Source organism: Eulemur rufifrons, chromosome 30 (genome assembly GCF_041146395.1).
Source record: "Eulemur rufifrons isolate Redbay chromosome 30, OSU_ERuf_1, whole genome shotgun sequence".
Taxonomy (NCBI): domain Eukaryota; kingdom Metazoa; phylum Chordata; class Mammalia; order Primates; family Lemuridae; genus Eulemur; species Eulemur rufifrons.
Window position 1 is genome coordinate 39,111,890 of NC_091012.1, and position 15,572 is coordinate 39,127,461.

At 36.0% G+C, this 15,572-nt stretch overlaps 1 protein-coding gene across 1 annotated transcript in view; it reads right to left on the reverse strand.

The window, feature by feature from the left end:
• HPRT1 (hypoxanthine phosphoribosyltransferase 1) overlaps positions 1 to 15,572 on the reverse strand; it is a 37,013-nt gene that overhangs the window by 11,940 nt on the left and 9,501 nt on the right. The window contains exons 2-4 of the mRNA XM_069463187.1: positions 14,269 to 14,375; positions 12,583 to 12,766; positions 3,709 to 3,774 (exon numbers count right to left, since the gene is read on the reverse strand). Coding sequence (XP_069319288.1) covers positions 3,709 to 3,774; positions 12,583 to 12,766; positions 14,269 to 14,375 — 357 coding nt within the window. The remainder of the gene's footprint in view (positions 1 to 3,708; positions 3,775 to 12,582; positions 12,767 to 14,268; positions 14,376 to 15,572) is intronic.

Below are 15,572 nucleotides of genomic sequence, written 5' to 3' on the forward strand. Positions count from 1 at the left end.
AGAGGCGGGGTCTCGCTCTTGCTAAGGCTGGTCTCAAACTCCTGAGCTCAAGCAATCCTCCCACCTTGGCCTCCCAAAGTGCTAGGATTATAGGTGTGAGGCACTGCGCCCGGCCTACAACTTTTTTTTTTAACCTCACCTTGTTTAATCTATATTTTTGTATGTATTTTACAACATATATAATATTACTACTATAATTCATATATAATTTACAAATATATATATTAGGGGCAAATGCTCAAAAAACCTTTTTATAGATTGGGCATGCAAATAAGTTTGGAGATCACTGCTCTAGGTATTAAAAGTAAATGTATAGCCAAGTAAAGCTTCAACCTTTCCATGTCTTGAAGCAGTTTATCACTGCAAGCAAGATCTCTCACAAACCTGAATAGGACCAAGTACAGAATGAAGTAAGGCTAGCCCATAACTTTTGGCAAGCAATTCACACTACTTATTTCACTCTGACCCATTCTCAGTGGAGCAGCTACTACAGACAACTACAGCCTATTGGTAGCCTATTTTACAAGCAGAAAAAAATTACTTTTTATTCAAAGTGGAGCTCGGGAAAAGGAGAGAAAACAGATAGCAAAAATTGGAGCAATCCAAAGGCATATAGCAAAAGGCATAACATAATTCCGTTTTTTCAATTTATTATTATTTTTTTAGAGATAGGGTCTTGCTATATTGCCCAGGCTGGTCTTGAACTCCTGGCCTCAAGCAATCCTCCTGCCTCAGCCTCCCAAAGTGTTAGGATTACACGTATAAGCCACCACACCCAGCCCATTTTTTCAATTTTTATGAGGCTCCATACGATGAAAAAAAGCCACATAACTGTTCAAATGAATCTCACTATAGTGCAAGGAGTGGATACTAGAGTTAGACACTTCTTGATTCAAACTGTGGTTCTGCCATCTAACAGTTGTATGACTTTGAGTTTCAATTTCCTGATCTACAGAATAGGGATGATAATATCTTCTTCATAGGGCAACCATGAGGATTAAATGAAACATAGTAATATGGCAATAGATGCTTAAGAAGTTAGTCGCCTTCCTTTCCTTATATCACAACTAATTTGTCTCTTCAAAAGATACTGCAATTTAAATCTTTAGCAAAACTGAATATAATCAATTAATGGATCAATAATTGTTTTACCACCTACTATGTGGTTCTTTCTCAACATTTACTCTACCCTAGCTAGCATATCCAAAGTATAACATATTCCCACTAGTAACTGTGGCTCAATGCAACAGTGATTTGCACAATGGGATGGAGTTATAGTTTGAAAAACAGTACTGAATTATGAGACAGAGAAACTGAATTCTAGTTTTGGCTCTAACACTAAGTAGCTACATGACCTTGATTAAGTCATAACCGCAGACCTTCTTAGTATAAGACAGTTTACACAAACAAAAGTCTAGAGAGTTTAAATATTTGTCTAATACAAAACTGTAGTATCTAGAGTATAATCCTAATACTGTTTTTAAAATAAAACAATGAGAATTGCTACAACTGTTGACAGTTTATTTTATGTCAAGTAGCTATATCCCTACTTAACAAATGAAAAAAATGTGGCTCACAGGTCAAATGACTTGCCTAAAGTCATAAAAATAGCCAAATAGTAGTAGAGTACAGATTTGAACAGAAGTGTATTCAGGATCCAAAGCCCATATTTTCAAGTACTAACTGAAGGGAAAAAAATTATATGCATATGTATCTGCACACACATAAAATAAATATCCCAAAAAGATAAAAGTAACAAAGTTCAAGTAATCCCATAATCTCACCACCAAGAAATAACTTCACTCAATTTGTATTTATTGATTTTTCCACAAAAAAGTGATTTACCGTGACTATCATGAAAAAAAAAGTTATTTTAGAAACAAATACCTGTCTAAGATCACACAGCTACATAGTAGGAGAAGACATTAGGTGGGAAAGACAAGGTCAAACTAAATCACAGGAAGCCTTGAAGGCTAGGTCCTTTCTAGCACTACAAACTGATTATAGGAGTATGGGATTCAGATGGCTTCTAAATACAGACAAAGCATGCTGAAAGGGAAGGAGGACAGGTCTGGCAGCGGTATACAGAATGGACAGGAGGGGGAAAGAGTCAGTAGAGTCTTATTTCTCCTCTGAAGTTTTCAAAAGATACTGAGGATAACAACATTAGCTTGGTATGACACTGATCCGGGACCACAGAATTTCACACAAGTTTTATATGTTAAAGTTTTCTCATACTTAGTAAGGTAAGATGTGAACATCAAAATCTAAAAGCTAGAAGAAGAAAAGCGCTTTGAAGTCAGACATATCTGCATTTAAATTCAAGCTCTACCACCTACTCGTAGTGTGATTTTGGGCAAGTCCTTCAACCCTGCTAAGCCTTAATTCCTTGATCTGTAAAATGGTGATATCATCTACCTCACAAAATTAATGTGAAACTTTTATGAAATTAATGCCTGCCTGCCATCTATCCATCCATTCACTCATTTAGAGACAGAGTCATTCATTCATTCATTCATTTATTTATTTAGAGACAGTGTCTTGCTCTGTTGCCCAGACTAGAGTGCAGTGGCATCATCATAGCTCACCATAACCTCAAACTCCTGGACTCAAGCAGTCCTCCTGCCTCAGCTTCCTGAGCAGCTGAGACTACAGGTGCGTACCATCATGCCCAGCTAATTGTTAAAAAGGTTTTTGTAGAGATGGCATCTTGCTATGTTACTCAGGCTGGTCTCAAATTTCTGGACTAAAGCGATCTTCCCACCCTGGCCTCCCAAAGTGCTAGGATTACAGGTGTGGGCCACCACGTCCAGCTGAGATTAACGCCTTTATGTTTGGTACAGTGTTAAGTAAACAACAGTGTTAAGCTACCAATAACTGGCAGCTTTTAAAAAAAAGCAGCATTCCATCATTTATCATTGGTTACTCAAAAATCTTTTCAATGTATCATAAGAATATTCAAATATCTTAATATCTCTATTGTTTTCAATTAAATAACATGCTCCTGAACAACCAAAGAGCCAAAGATAAAATCAAAAGAGAAATTAAAAAGTATCTTGAGACAAACCACAACAGAAACACAAATACTGGAATAATTGTAATGTGCTAAGAAAACTGAGATTTCTTAAAATGATAGTATGTTTGAATTTATTGAGTGCATTTATTTACCAGAAACTGTTGTTAAGAGTCCTACATGCATTATATCGCTCAATCCTCATAACTCCATGAGGTGGCTGCCATTATCACCCCCACCCTGCTTATATATGGGACACAGAGAGGTTAAGTAACTTGCCCAAGGTTGCAGAGTTAGGAAGTGCTAAGCCAGGCTTGGAATCAAAGCTGTCAGGCTCCTGAACCCACCATCAGCCACTACATGATACTGCCTTGCTATCTTATAAGAAACTGTGTGTGAGTCTATTTTTTAAAAGAAGGCTTTTTCCCCATCTATATTTTTTGAAGAATCCCAAATTAGACTCCCACAGAGGTAGACAGCAATACTTGGCCATATGGATTTTTAAGTTTAATATTGGATTCTGCTTTTTGCTATATGACCTAGGGAAAGATAATTAACCTAGATTGTTTCCAAGGGTTAAATAGTGCTGTTTAGTTATACTATCTAAACTGTCTCTTAGTGATTGATTGAAAGCACAGTGTTACTAACTGACTCTTGGTATGAAGTGCTCTTTTCTTCCCCTTCGAGATACATACCTTTCCAGTTAAAGTTGAGAGATCATCTCCACCAATCACTTTTATGTCCCCTGTTGACTGGTCATTCTAGTGGATAAAAAAACAAAGTATGTATAAGTATATCCTTATGTATATACACCTCAAATTATCCAATGGGAACTAGAAGATTTAAAAAGTTAGCTATCTAAAGTCCATAGCATTATGATATTCTAAATGGTATGAATTATAAGAATTGTGTTTCCAGAAATAAATGACTAGGTAACTTTCAAGGAGAGATTAGTAAAAATTAAAAAGTCCTAATTGGCCTGAACTGATTTAATATTTTTAAGAATCCTAAAAATAGGGTACACCCATTTTTATGTGGGCTGTATTATAGCAGCCACTCATCTTCACTCATGGTGACTTCTGAATCCTGAGGGAAGTTATTAGCAAGACAGGTGTCTGGTTCTGACCCTGTAGCATTCCCGTGAGTCAAGCAAGTTGTAGGGGGTGGTCTATATTCACACCTAACCCCAACGATATGTTCCTCAAAAGTCTAGTCCAGGGCCAGGTCATCTTCAGCATTGTCTGGGAAACCAGGTCTTATTATCAATAGTCCCTTAATGCACACCTCTTAGGCTCCCACTTTTCTGCTATCACAGAATCCAGTAGAAACCCTTACCAGAGTTTCCACAGGGAATGCTCAATACCCACTGTAGCTGGTGGTGATAATGACTATAATTTGGCAGTGCTGGATTCAAGACAGAAAATTGGTGTGAAAGAGCAGGTGAACAAAAGAGCTTAGACTTGCCCTACCAAACAGCAAACCATACCATAGAGTTGTGGCAATCACAACAGTGTAGTACCAGCACAGTAATTGACAAAGAGATCAAGAACAAAGTAGAGCCCAGAAACAGACCCAGAAATATATGAGGATTTAGTATACAATAAAGATGGTATTTCGAGTCAGTAAGGAAAAGATGAATTATTCAATAAATGATGTTTGGTCAACTAGTTATCCATTTGGGGAAAAATTAAAGCATGGCCCCTACCTCATAGCATACATAAAAATTAATTCCAGATGGATTAAAATCTAAATGTAAAAAATAAAGCCATAAGTAAACTGAAAGAAAATATCAGAGAATTTTTTTTACATTCTTAGGGTAAAAACCTAAGCATGACATAAACCCAAACTGAAGGAAAAGATCTTCTTTTCTTTCAGTAACAAATATTCCTATTAAATATTGGGCTCCAACAATAAGAACCCATAGGAAAATGGAGAATGAACACAAATAGGCCATTTATAGAAGAAAAAGCCATAATATGTAAAATGATACCTGTCTGAAAAACAAAGACTAAAAACAGTGTGATTCTACTGTTGACCCATACACAGTGGCAAAACTTAAGCCTGATACGTTGAGGGGAAACAAGCACTCCTGTTGGTGAGAGAGTATAAATTGGTACAGCCTCTTCTGAAAATGATATAGCAATACCTATTAAAACTGTAAATATGCATGCCATTTCACCCAGCAACCCCATTTCCAGAAATCAATGCTACAAAAACACTTACAAGTATGCAAAGGTACATTCAAGAATGTTCACTGCATCAACTGTTCAAAAAAATCAATGTGTCTATTAACAGGGAACTATTTAATCAAGTTCACTCGTATAATAATATTATGCAGCTATTAAAAAGAATCTGGTGGCCGGGCGCGGTGGCTCACATCTGTAATCCTAAGCACTCTGGGAGGCCGAGGCAGGTGGATTGATTGAGCTCAGGAGTTCGAGACCAGCCTGAGCAAGAGCGAGACCCCCGTCTCTACTAAAAATAGAAAGAAATTAGCCAGACAACTAAAAATATATATAGAAAAACTTAGCCGGGCATGCTGGCTCATGCCTGTAGTCCCAGCTACTCAGGAGACTGAAGCAGGAGGATCGCTCAAACCCAGGAGTTTGAGGTTGCTGTGAGCTAGGCTGACGCCACGGCACTCTAGCCTGGGCAACAGAGTGAGACTCTGTCTCCAAAAAAAAAAAAATCTGGTAATCTAATGCACGTCAACATGGAATGAAGCTTATTAAAAACACCAAGCAGTATAATAATATGTTACCTATGAAACCACTTTTATTAAGCATTTTGAAAAATTTAGAATAGCAATTACCTCTGAGTAGTGAGAATGGGGATAACATGACTTTTTACTTTTATATACTTTCATTTTTGTTATATGCTTCTACATACATGTCCAATTTTAGGGAATGTTATTTATGAAAAACACAACTGGGCCAATATTATTCAGTGATGCAAACTAAATATATGACTTCCAATATCAAACAAACAAACAAACAAAAAAAACCCAAAAAAACTCTTGTATATTACTGCTCATCTTAGGGAAATTACAAACATCCCTTATTCTAACTAATTTAAAACCCAGCATTTCAAATGTACAGAATTGATTAACGGAAAAAGATACTTCAGATGAGAGTGAACATGTTAAATGAGTTACACTGTAAATCTTGTTAAACACTGACATCTTCTGTAAAAACTTGGTATTACAGTCTAATTCCAGTTGATCTTTTTTACAGAGGAAAGGAGAGGAGTAAATACCTGAGAACTGAAAAGTGTGGAGTCATACACACATACATGGAAAAATTGCCGTGATCCAAAGGCTATGGTGATAGGGCAATAGACAAGAGAACTCTAAGCACCAAGACACTGTTGCTCTAGGAGCATCCAAATCTTCGTATTCCTGTTTGTCTGAAGGTTTTTAGCTGAAGTCTCTTCCGAGGCTTTTTTTCATGCAAACAGCCACCTTTTAAATGGAGGCTAATAAAGAAGATTCATTTAAGAGTTAATGGTATAGTCTACTGTTCTGGAATACAGGTATAAGTACCCAGACTGTGCACAAATGGTATCCATGGATAAATTACCCCACCTGGGTGGCCAGAGGAACTGTATGAACCTCCCTTCCTTCCTTCTTGTCTGGAACAAGTTTTCTTTCCACAGTATCCCTTTACTGAGTGCTTCTTATATGGCTCCTTTTTAATTATGGTGAAGTCTGGGATAACAGGACTGGCATGGGTGAGGGGAGAGCCCCCTCCACAGTTGTTCTACCGTCCCATCTCCTCACTCCTTTCAACCACAGTCCAATCTGTCCTTAATTCAGAGTGTCACTGTCAACTACAAAAAATTCCCAGAGAAGTTCTTTGGGTCTACAAATACATATCATTACCATTTATGTTTCTATTTTGTCTACCTCTCCAGTCTAGGTGAAAAATGAGAAGAATAATAGGAAAGAACTTTGTATATGCCTATTTGTCCATCCCTAGGAATTTTGAAAACCTCTAGGTACAAACAAGAAGTGCAGCTTGGTATAGGAAAACAGGAGGAAAAGCTGTGTAAAACTACATAATGAATGGGCTGGAAAAGAACTGCTTGGAACAAATAGGTAGGTTGACATTGTAAGAAGAGAGGCCAGTCACCAAGGCTGGATTCACAAGAGGGCATGACTAAGGTAGGAGGTCCTGGCTCTACATTACCTTAGCACCATATAGCTTGCTTTTGCAATGAACTTCAGATCATTCTTTAAAGACTCTGGAATGGAGTTTCTTATTGGGAAACAGTCATTCTCTCAATTTGCAGCTAGGCCTCAAGTTGATCACACTCAATCATATTTTCTCTTCACATCATAATCTCTCAACCATTCCCTGTCCTTTGTCTTTCTACACCCTGATCAAATACCAACAAAAGTGAAAATATTAGAGTCATATACTTTTAGAGGTAGACTGTGCCTCAGATGAAAATGGCAGATATTCCATTTTCTAAAATATATGCACAGAAAAAACATGTCTGGAAGGATATATGCTCAGGTAATAATTCATTTACCTGTATTTTATGAATTATTTTAAATAAACACATTGCCTCTTTAAAAAAATAAATAGAAGACTGTTATCAGTTTTAAAATGATGCTGATAAAAACAGGGCCCTTACAGATCATCTAGTTCTGCCCTGTCCAATACAGTAACCACTAGCCACATGTCGCAATTTAAATTACTTAAATATTCAGTTCCTGTGTTGCACAAGACATATTTCAAGTGCTCAACAGCCACATGTGGCTAGTGACTCTGTACCAGACAGCATAGACATAAAACATTTCCATTATCGCAGAAAGTTCTGGCCAGGCACGGTGGCTCATGCCTGTAATCCTAGCACTCTGGGAGGCCCAGGTGGGTGGATAGCTCGAGGTCAGGAGTTTGAGACCAGCCTGAGTAAGAGTGAGACCCTGTCTTTAAAAAAAAAAAGAAAGAAAGAAAGTTCCATTGAACAGCACTGCTCTGATTAAATCAAAGACACCATTTAAACGGCATAGTAATAGAAAAGATTGAAGAGGTAGTGCTGATACTTAAAAACCTGGTATTTTCAAATACACTATTCTCAAACCTTCAGAAATTACTACATCACATCTTCATGCTTTTCATTCCATGCTTGGTTTGGGATTAGGATCTGATACAATAAACATGTTCAATATTCAACACAACTACTTCTCATGGCCTAAGATAGTGCCTTGCATACAACAGATGATCAAAATGTGTTTTCTCAAGGAATTAATCAATCTTCTTAATTTTTAAACAAAATTTGTGGTTTTGCAGGACCAAATTTGAACACTACTTCTATATGTTCTAAGACTCGGGGTGCTTATATAAAACCTCAGTTGCTGGATAAGGATTACATGAAAGTGAAAAGCCATAAGAAACAACTAGAAAGTGTATTTTTGATCCTAGTTGTGTTAAAGTTTCTTTATACCACAGATAACACGCCGCCTCATTCCTGTCAAATTCTTACCCTTACTCCTGTCCATGATCGCAATTTAATAAGTAGGAGAAAGGCATGAATCACTTCATTTACACTCTCTCTCTCTCTCTCTGTGTGTACACACACACACACACACACACACACAGAGAGAGAGAGAGAGAGAGAGAGAAACATAGATATAGATAGATTTATAGAAGATAAGGTCTAGGCCGGGCGCGGTGGCTCACGCCTGTAATCCTAGCACTCTGGGAGGCCGAGGTGGGCAGATCGTTTGAGCTCAGGAGTTTGAGACCAGCCTGAGCAAGAGCGAGACCCCATCTCTACTAAAAATAGAAAAGAAATTATATGGACAGCTAGAAATATATATAGAAAAAATTAGCCGGGCATGGTGGTGCATGCCTGTAGTCCCAACTACTCGGGAGGCTGAGACAGGAGGATCCCTTGAGCTCAGGAGTTTGAGGTTGCTGTGAGCTAGGCTGATGCCATGGCACTCACTCTAGCCTGGGCAGCAAAGTGAGACTCTGTCTCAAAAAAAAAAAAAAAAAAAAAGAAAAGAAAAAAAAAAGAAGATAAGGTCTAGATAATCTAGTGTCAACATCAAACTGGTATTCCTACATTTAAAACTTTATTCTGGAGAGAAAAAGCATACTTCAAAGAAATTGACTAAATACATACAGAGGAAAAGGTTAAGCTGAAAGCTACTAACCTCTTATAAGTGTCTCTTATGAAATACAAAAAATACGAGTAAAAAGATAAATAAAGAAACTACTAGGGGCAGGCAGGTGAGGAAATGGGGAGATATAGGTCTGTGGACATAAAGCAGATATGTAGGATGAACAAGTCTAGAGATACAATGTATAACATGAGGACTATAGTTGTACTGTATTTGGGACTCAGGCTAAATGAGATTTTAGCTGCTCTTGTCACCAAAACAAACAAAAAAAATGGTAACTATGTGAGTTGACAGATATGTTAATTTCCTTCATGGTAGTAACCTGTTTGCTCTCTATGTGTATCCCATAACATCACGTTATATATCTTAAATATACACAATAAAATTTGTTTGAAATAAATAAGAAACTACCAATATTTTCTGCATTTTTCTTTAATATGCTCAAAAAAGTCTATGAATTTGCATGTTTGATATGTTAAACACATAGCCTAATCAAGTGACTATCAAGATTAAGACAGAAAGTTAAAGACATGAACCTTGACTGCAACCAAGGAAAAGTCCCATAATTGGCAAAATGAATTCTGTCCACTTGCAAAAGTTCTGACTAGTGGAGAATGAAGAAGTAATAGGAAGCCCATATTAGAGGATCCACATAAGTTAAAAAATCTTCCCAAATAAGACTGCCCTGGGCCAGGTAGAGTGGCTCACGCCTGTAATCCCAGCACTTTGGGAGGCCAAAGTAGGAGGATCACTTGAGACCAGGAGTTCGAGGTTGCAGTGAGCTATGATTATGCCACTGCACTCCAGCCTCAGAAACGGAGCAAAACTCTGTCTTAAAAAACAAACAAAAAAAAGACTGCCCTCAACTGAGAGAAGAGGTTTCAGATGAGAAGAAAAGAGCAAAATAACTCTGGCAACATGAAAAAACAAGTTTGACACCCTCAGGGGATCAAAATGGATCTACAGAAATGGACCCCAACAAAAAGGAAATTGTCAAAATGTCAGGAGTGGAATTCAGAATATAGATGGCAAATAAGATGAATGGGCTTGAGGAGAAAGTTGAAAACCAACACAAGCCAAGCTGTGTGTTTGAAAGAATGAGGATGTATCTTCACAATAAAAATAAAACAAGAGTCAAAGTGAAACTTCAGAGATATCAACTGTCAGACTTAGTACTTAAGGAAATCGGACATTTCATACTTAATAACCTAGTAGCAGTCATTGGAATCCAAGAAGGGGGGAGGGTGAGAGGGGGTAAGGGGTAAAAACTTACCCATTGGGTAAAATGTGCACTATTCTGGTCATAGGCACACTAAAACATTTGTACCCCCTTAACATTTTGAAGAAAACAAAAAACTACGGGAGAAAAAATTAACAATTCAAAATAATAAAATATTGGAAAAAAAAAGTGGTAGTGATATTTGGGATAACTTAATTTCTTTGTAATTTTCCGCAGTTGTATTTTTTAAATGAACATGTATTTTTTTAATCAGAAAAATGCAATTTTTATTTTGAAGACAAAAATAGATGTGTGTGTTGACACTGTAATGCTTCTTTATACATTCTGGAAACATTTAATAGTTCATAGAGCATTTCTTTAGGATTAGTACAGATCAGCCAGCCTTTAATTCACTGTTTCAAATTGGTCAAGATCAGCAAGTAAAATTCATTCTAACACCAATGTTACTGATACTGCAAACAATTTAAAATTTCCATTTTATGGTTTTATCAAATTAAGCTGCCTAGTTTTTTATATGCATATGTGAATATCTTCCATGACAAGCTGTTGAATTATTAAATAGGGTAGAAATGTTACTTCAAATCAACAGATAGTATTCTGGAGTGGTTTCCTGATTTCTACCACTTAATAGTAAATCTACACAGAATTTCATATAAAATATAACATTTTTTCTATGTGAAATTAACCTAAAAACATGCTTTGCTTATGTTTAAGATTTCATGCTTTTAATCAATTGAGGAGTTCAGCTTAATAATCCTCTAAGATCTAAAACTAAGTCAGGAAAAAAACCTAAAGTAGAAAATGGAATTAAAATGTCAAAGTGTTTCTACCACTCCAAATTGCTCTTATAATTATAAAATACTTTTAGAAAGAGAATATTAAAGTCTCCCTGTTTTTTTTTTTTTTGCTTGTTTCTGTTTTTCAAAGAAAGAACATTCTGTGCAAATCCCCAGAGATGAGTCATAAAGTACTGAGTCTGATTAAGATTGATTTGCAGGGTGGGGGGTTGAGAGGGAAGCTACAGAAGACCCAAAAGATAAATCACACCATGTATTGTAAGTACATGTTTCGCTGCATTAAAGGCTGGCCAGCTATAATACCAGAAGCTATACTGACTAGAATTAAGTCCTAGTGTAAACCACCAGTCAATAAATCACTTCTGAACAAAAATTGCAATTTTATATTTAAATAAGTCTTTAATTCAAGTATGACTTTGACAAGTTAAAAGGAACTTCTAAGTAGGAAGTAATGTTATGACACATGGGCATAAAGGGTTTTAATGGGATAGGGAAAATGTCTATGATAATACTTAAATGGTTTGCCCAATCACCCACAGGACTGATGGAAACATGGAAAAGGTCAAAGACTTGGGTCATTCAAACAGATGATTAATAGTGAGAATGAAGGTTCGAAGTTAAATGTAGATAAGTGGTCTTATTCTCAATAGAAATGTGAACATAAGGTAAGTTTCCACAAAAGATGGACTGCAACAATGAATCATGAAACAGCAGAGACACTGGACATTTATTCTAATCTTCAAAGAAGCTAGGAGAAATTCCTATTTTAAAGGAAACGAATAAGTCATAGGAAATACCATCACAACATGAAACCAGAAACAAAGTAATAGGTGAACTAATAAAAATCAAACATTCACAAGATCAAAGAAATTGTGGATTAAATTCACTTGTAAAGATCATACTGATTTTGTTTTATCCCAGAATGTCAATATTCTGATGCATTTCAGATTGTGTGACATGGGCAGAGTGACTGTGGGTCAATAGTGGTTTCTTCAATTTGCCAATGCTCTAGCTCCATGTGTGCTTTCTGGGAAACAAGTGTTGACCCACCTTATTTATCACACCTATCTCCAAATGACTTATAACCCCCCCCAACCAATCTAGCTCTGGGAAGGATATTTGCCACCAGAAAGTATGTATAGTCAAAAAAGCATCCCAAGTCCCAACATCAATTTCTAAAAGGAGTTTAAAGATACCTTTAAAACAAGTATATAGCCTCCAAGGTGAGCAGCTTGGAAAAGACAATATTCACTTTGGTGTAAAATACTACTGAATCTGTTATAAAAATCACACCGTAAGCAAGTGAAATGAATGTGTAAGTACAGTTTGCAGAGCTTCAAAGAATACCTATAGTTGCTACATTTTCTTAAAAAAAAAAATCACATATTAACATACGTACACAGTAGCTCTTCAGTCTGATAAAATCTACAGTCATAGGAATGGATCTATCACTATTTCTATTCAATGCTTTGATGTAATCCAGCAGGTCAGCAAAGAATTTATAGCCCCCCTTGAGCACACAGAGGGCTACGATGTGATGGCCTCCCATCTCCTTCATCACATCTCGAGCAAGTCGTTCAGTCCTACAGAAATAAAATCAGGAATTTAATAGAAAGTTTCATAAACTTTATAATAAACGTCTCTTAAGCATTAAACTTTGACAAACACACCCTTTGCCCCCATGAAGCTTTGCTTCATGAAACAAAAAAATTAATACTTTCAAAAAACCAAGTATACTATAACATCTATCATAAATTTAAAAAATACAAATAAAAACAAGATACCATTTTCATCTATCAGACTGGCAAACTCTGATCAAATGAGATTTTTCTGATAATATCAACATTGGAAGAGACTGACGAGAAGGGCACTCTCATATACCATTGGGAGTATAAAATGATACAACTTTTTGGAGAATAATTTGGCAGCACCAAAACATTCAATAAACACCTTCCCCTTGACCCAGAATTTCTACTTGGATATGGTTGAACAAGTGCTAAAATATGTGTAAAAGGATGTTCCCTTTAGTATAGTCTATAAGAGCAAAATGGTGGAGAGATCTTGAGTGTTTATCAATAATGGGCTGGTTAAATCAGTTATGGTATATCCATAAAATGGCATGCTATACAACTTTTAAAATATGAGATAGCTCTAGATGCACTAATATAAAAAAGTCCAATTATTTTTTTGAGACAAGGTCTCACTCTGTTGCCCCAGCTAGAGTGCAATGGTATCATAGTTCACTGCAACCTCAAACTCCTGGGCTCAAGCAATCCTCCTGCCTCAGCCTCCTGAGTAGCTGGGACTACAGGCATACACCACCATGCCCGGTTAATTTTTCTATTTTTTGTAGAGATGGGGTCTCACTCTGGCTCAGGCTGGTCCCAAACTCCTGACCTCAAACAATCCTCTCACCTCAGCCTCCCAAAGTGCTAGGATTATAGGCATGAGCCACTGCACCCAACCTTCAATAAATTTTAAAACTATATGATAGTACATATGCATGTGTTAAAAGTATATATGTATATATGCACATTTGCATAGCCAGTGCTTAGGGAAGGAATGTGATACAGGAGGCTGAAAGAAGTGAACTTTACTCTTCTCATTTATTGCCTCCATAGTTAGAATGTTTTACAACACAAACATATTGACAATTTTAAAATAAAAAAGAATAGCTAGACACATAAGACAAGCATTCATATGCTAAATAAGGTTTTTCATTGTAATTCACTTGAGGGGAAATTTTCAAGCTAGATGTGCATAATAATCAAAATCTGACCTTGCCCCAGCCCGCTACCCTGTTCAGGATTGAGAAATCAAATACTCTATGACTAGAATTCATTTTTCCAATCTCCCTTTGATATTTACTTTGTTCTACTTCCTACAGATTTCCACTAGACCATGAATTATACTAAGTAATTAGTAAGCACTCCTCTTCTTTTTTTTAACAAAGAGGACTTTAAAAATAGAAACCATCTATTATTTAGCAAGTTGGCCTAATTTATGTTCAAATATCAGCTACCCAAAAGAGTTGTGGATACTTGAAATTAATATTAAAAAAACATCAATTTAAGATCTTACTAACCTGTCCATAATTAGTCCATGAGGAATAAACACCTTTTCCAAATCCTCAGCATAATGATTAGGTATGCAAAATAAATCTAGGTCATAACCTGGTTCATCATCGCTAATCTGAAAAAGAAATATAGCTGTTTTAATGAGAGCATTATAGGATACAAACATTTGTCTGGATTTAAATATTTTAAAAAGCCTTCATCTATCAGAGAAATTTAAGTATGAGATGATATCAAGAACAGTTAACTTTGTAGGTATGATGATGAATTATAGTTATATAAGAAAACAACCATTTCATAGTCAAGAATGTGGAAATAAAATGTTATGTGCTATTTCCTTTAGGTCACAAAGAGAAAGAAAGATTTTAAACGGCTAAGACAAATGTGGCAAAATCTTGATAATATTCTAAACATGGGTGATGAGTATATGAGGATTCATTATACTATTCTCTCCATCTTTGAGTATGTTTGAAAATTAAGTAAAAAAATTTAATACACTGCAGCCTAACAAGTTAAAATATCACACCGAACAAGAAAAACTGCTGTCCTCCACCCTAAATCCAAATAGCCTCTCTCATCTCACAGTAGGGGGGGGAAAAGTCACCCAAAAAAGCTAAGTGATATTTTAAAAACCCAAACTCCTAGAAGTCTGAGATTGTTACAGTCAACTTGTGGAGTTAGACACACTAGATAGTAGATACTCCAAGTTTGTTCAAGTGGGACCATATATTGGTTGTCTTGATATGCCTAGCTTCTGGCATACAAAATATTTAATAACACTGATGATATGGTACCTCTGGTGATAAAATATACTATGATAACAGCTTTATTAATATTATATATGTACCTATACACACAGATAAAAAGACTATAGCAAAATCATAAAAGCTATTATCTTTGAAAGGGGAGTTACAGCAATTTTATTTAGTTCTTTATTCTTTGCTCTATAGTCCAAATTTTCTTCAGTATCACTTTCTTAAAAAATAGTCTTTCATATAAATTATCTTTGGCAGTATATGTTTTTATATATATACATATAATAAAGCATGGGGAAATTTAAAAAGATACATTAAATTAAAACAAAATATATACACAGAAAATCAAAATACAAAAATATAAGAGGGTGAAGGAAGACAGGGAGGGATAGATTCATAAAGGGTAGGTGAGTGTGTAGAAATATACCAAATGATGGTAAATGGGGACTTGTCACTTTCTACACTTTAATATTTGTTTTTTCATTGTCAATGTCACTTTTATTAATGACTAATTTCCATTCACCACTGTATTTAAAGTTTATTCAGAGAAATAAACCAGA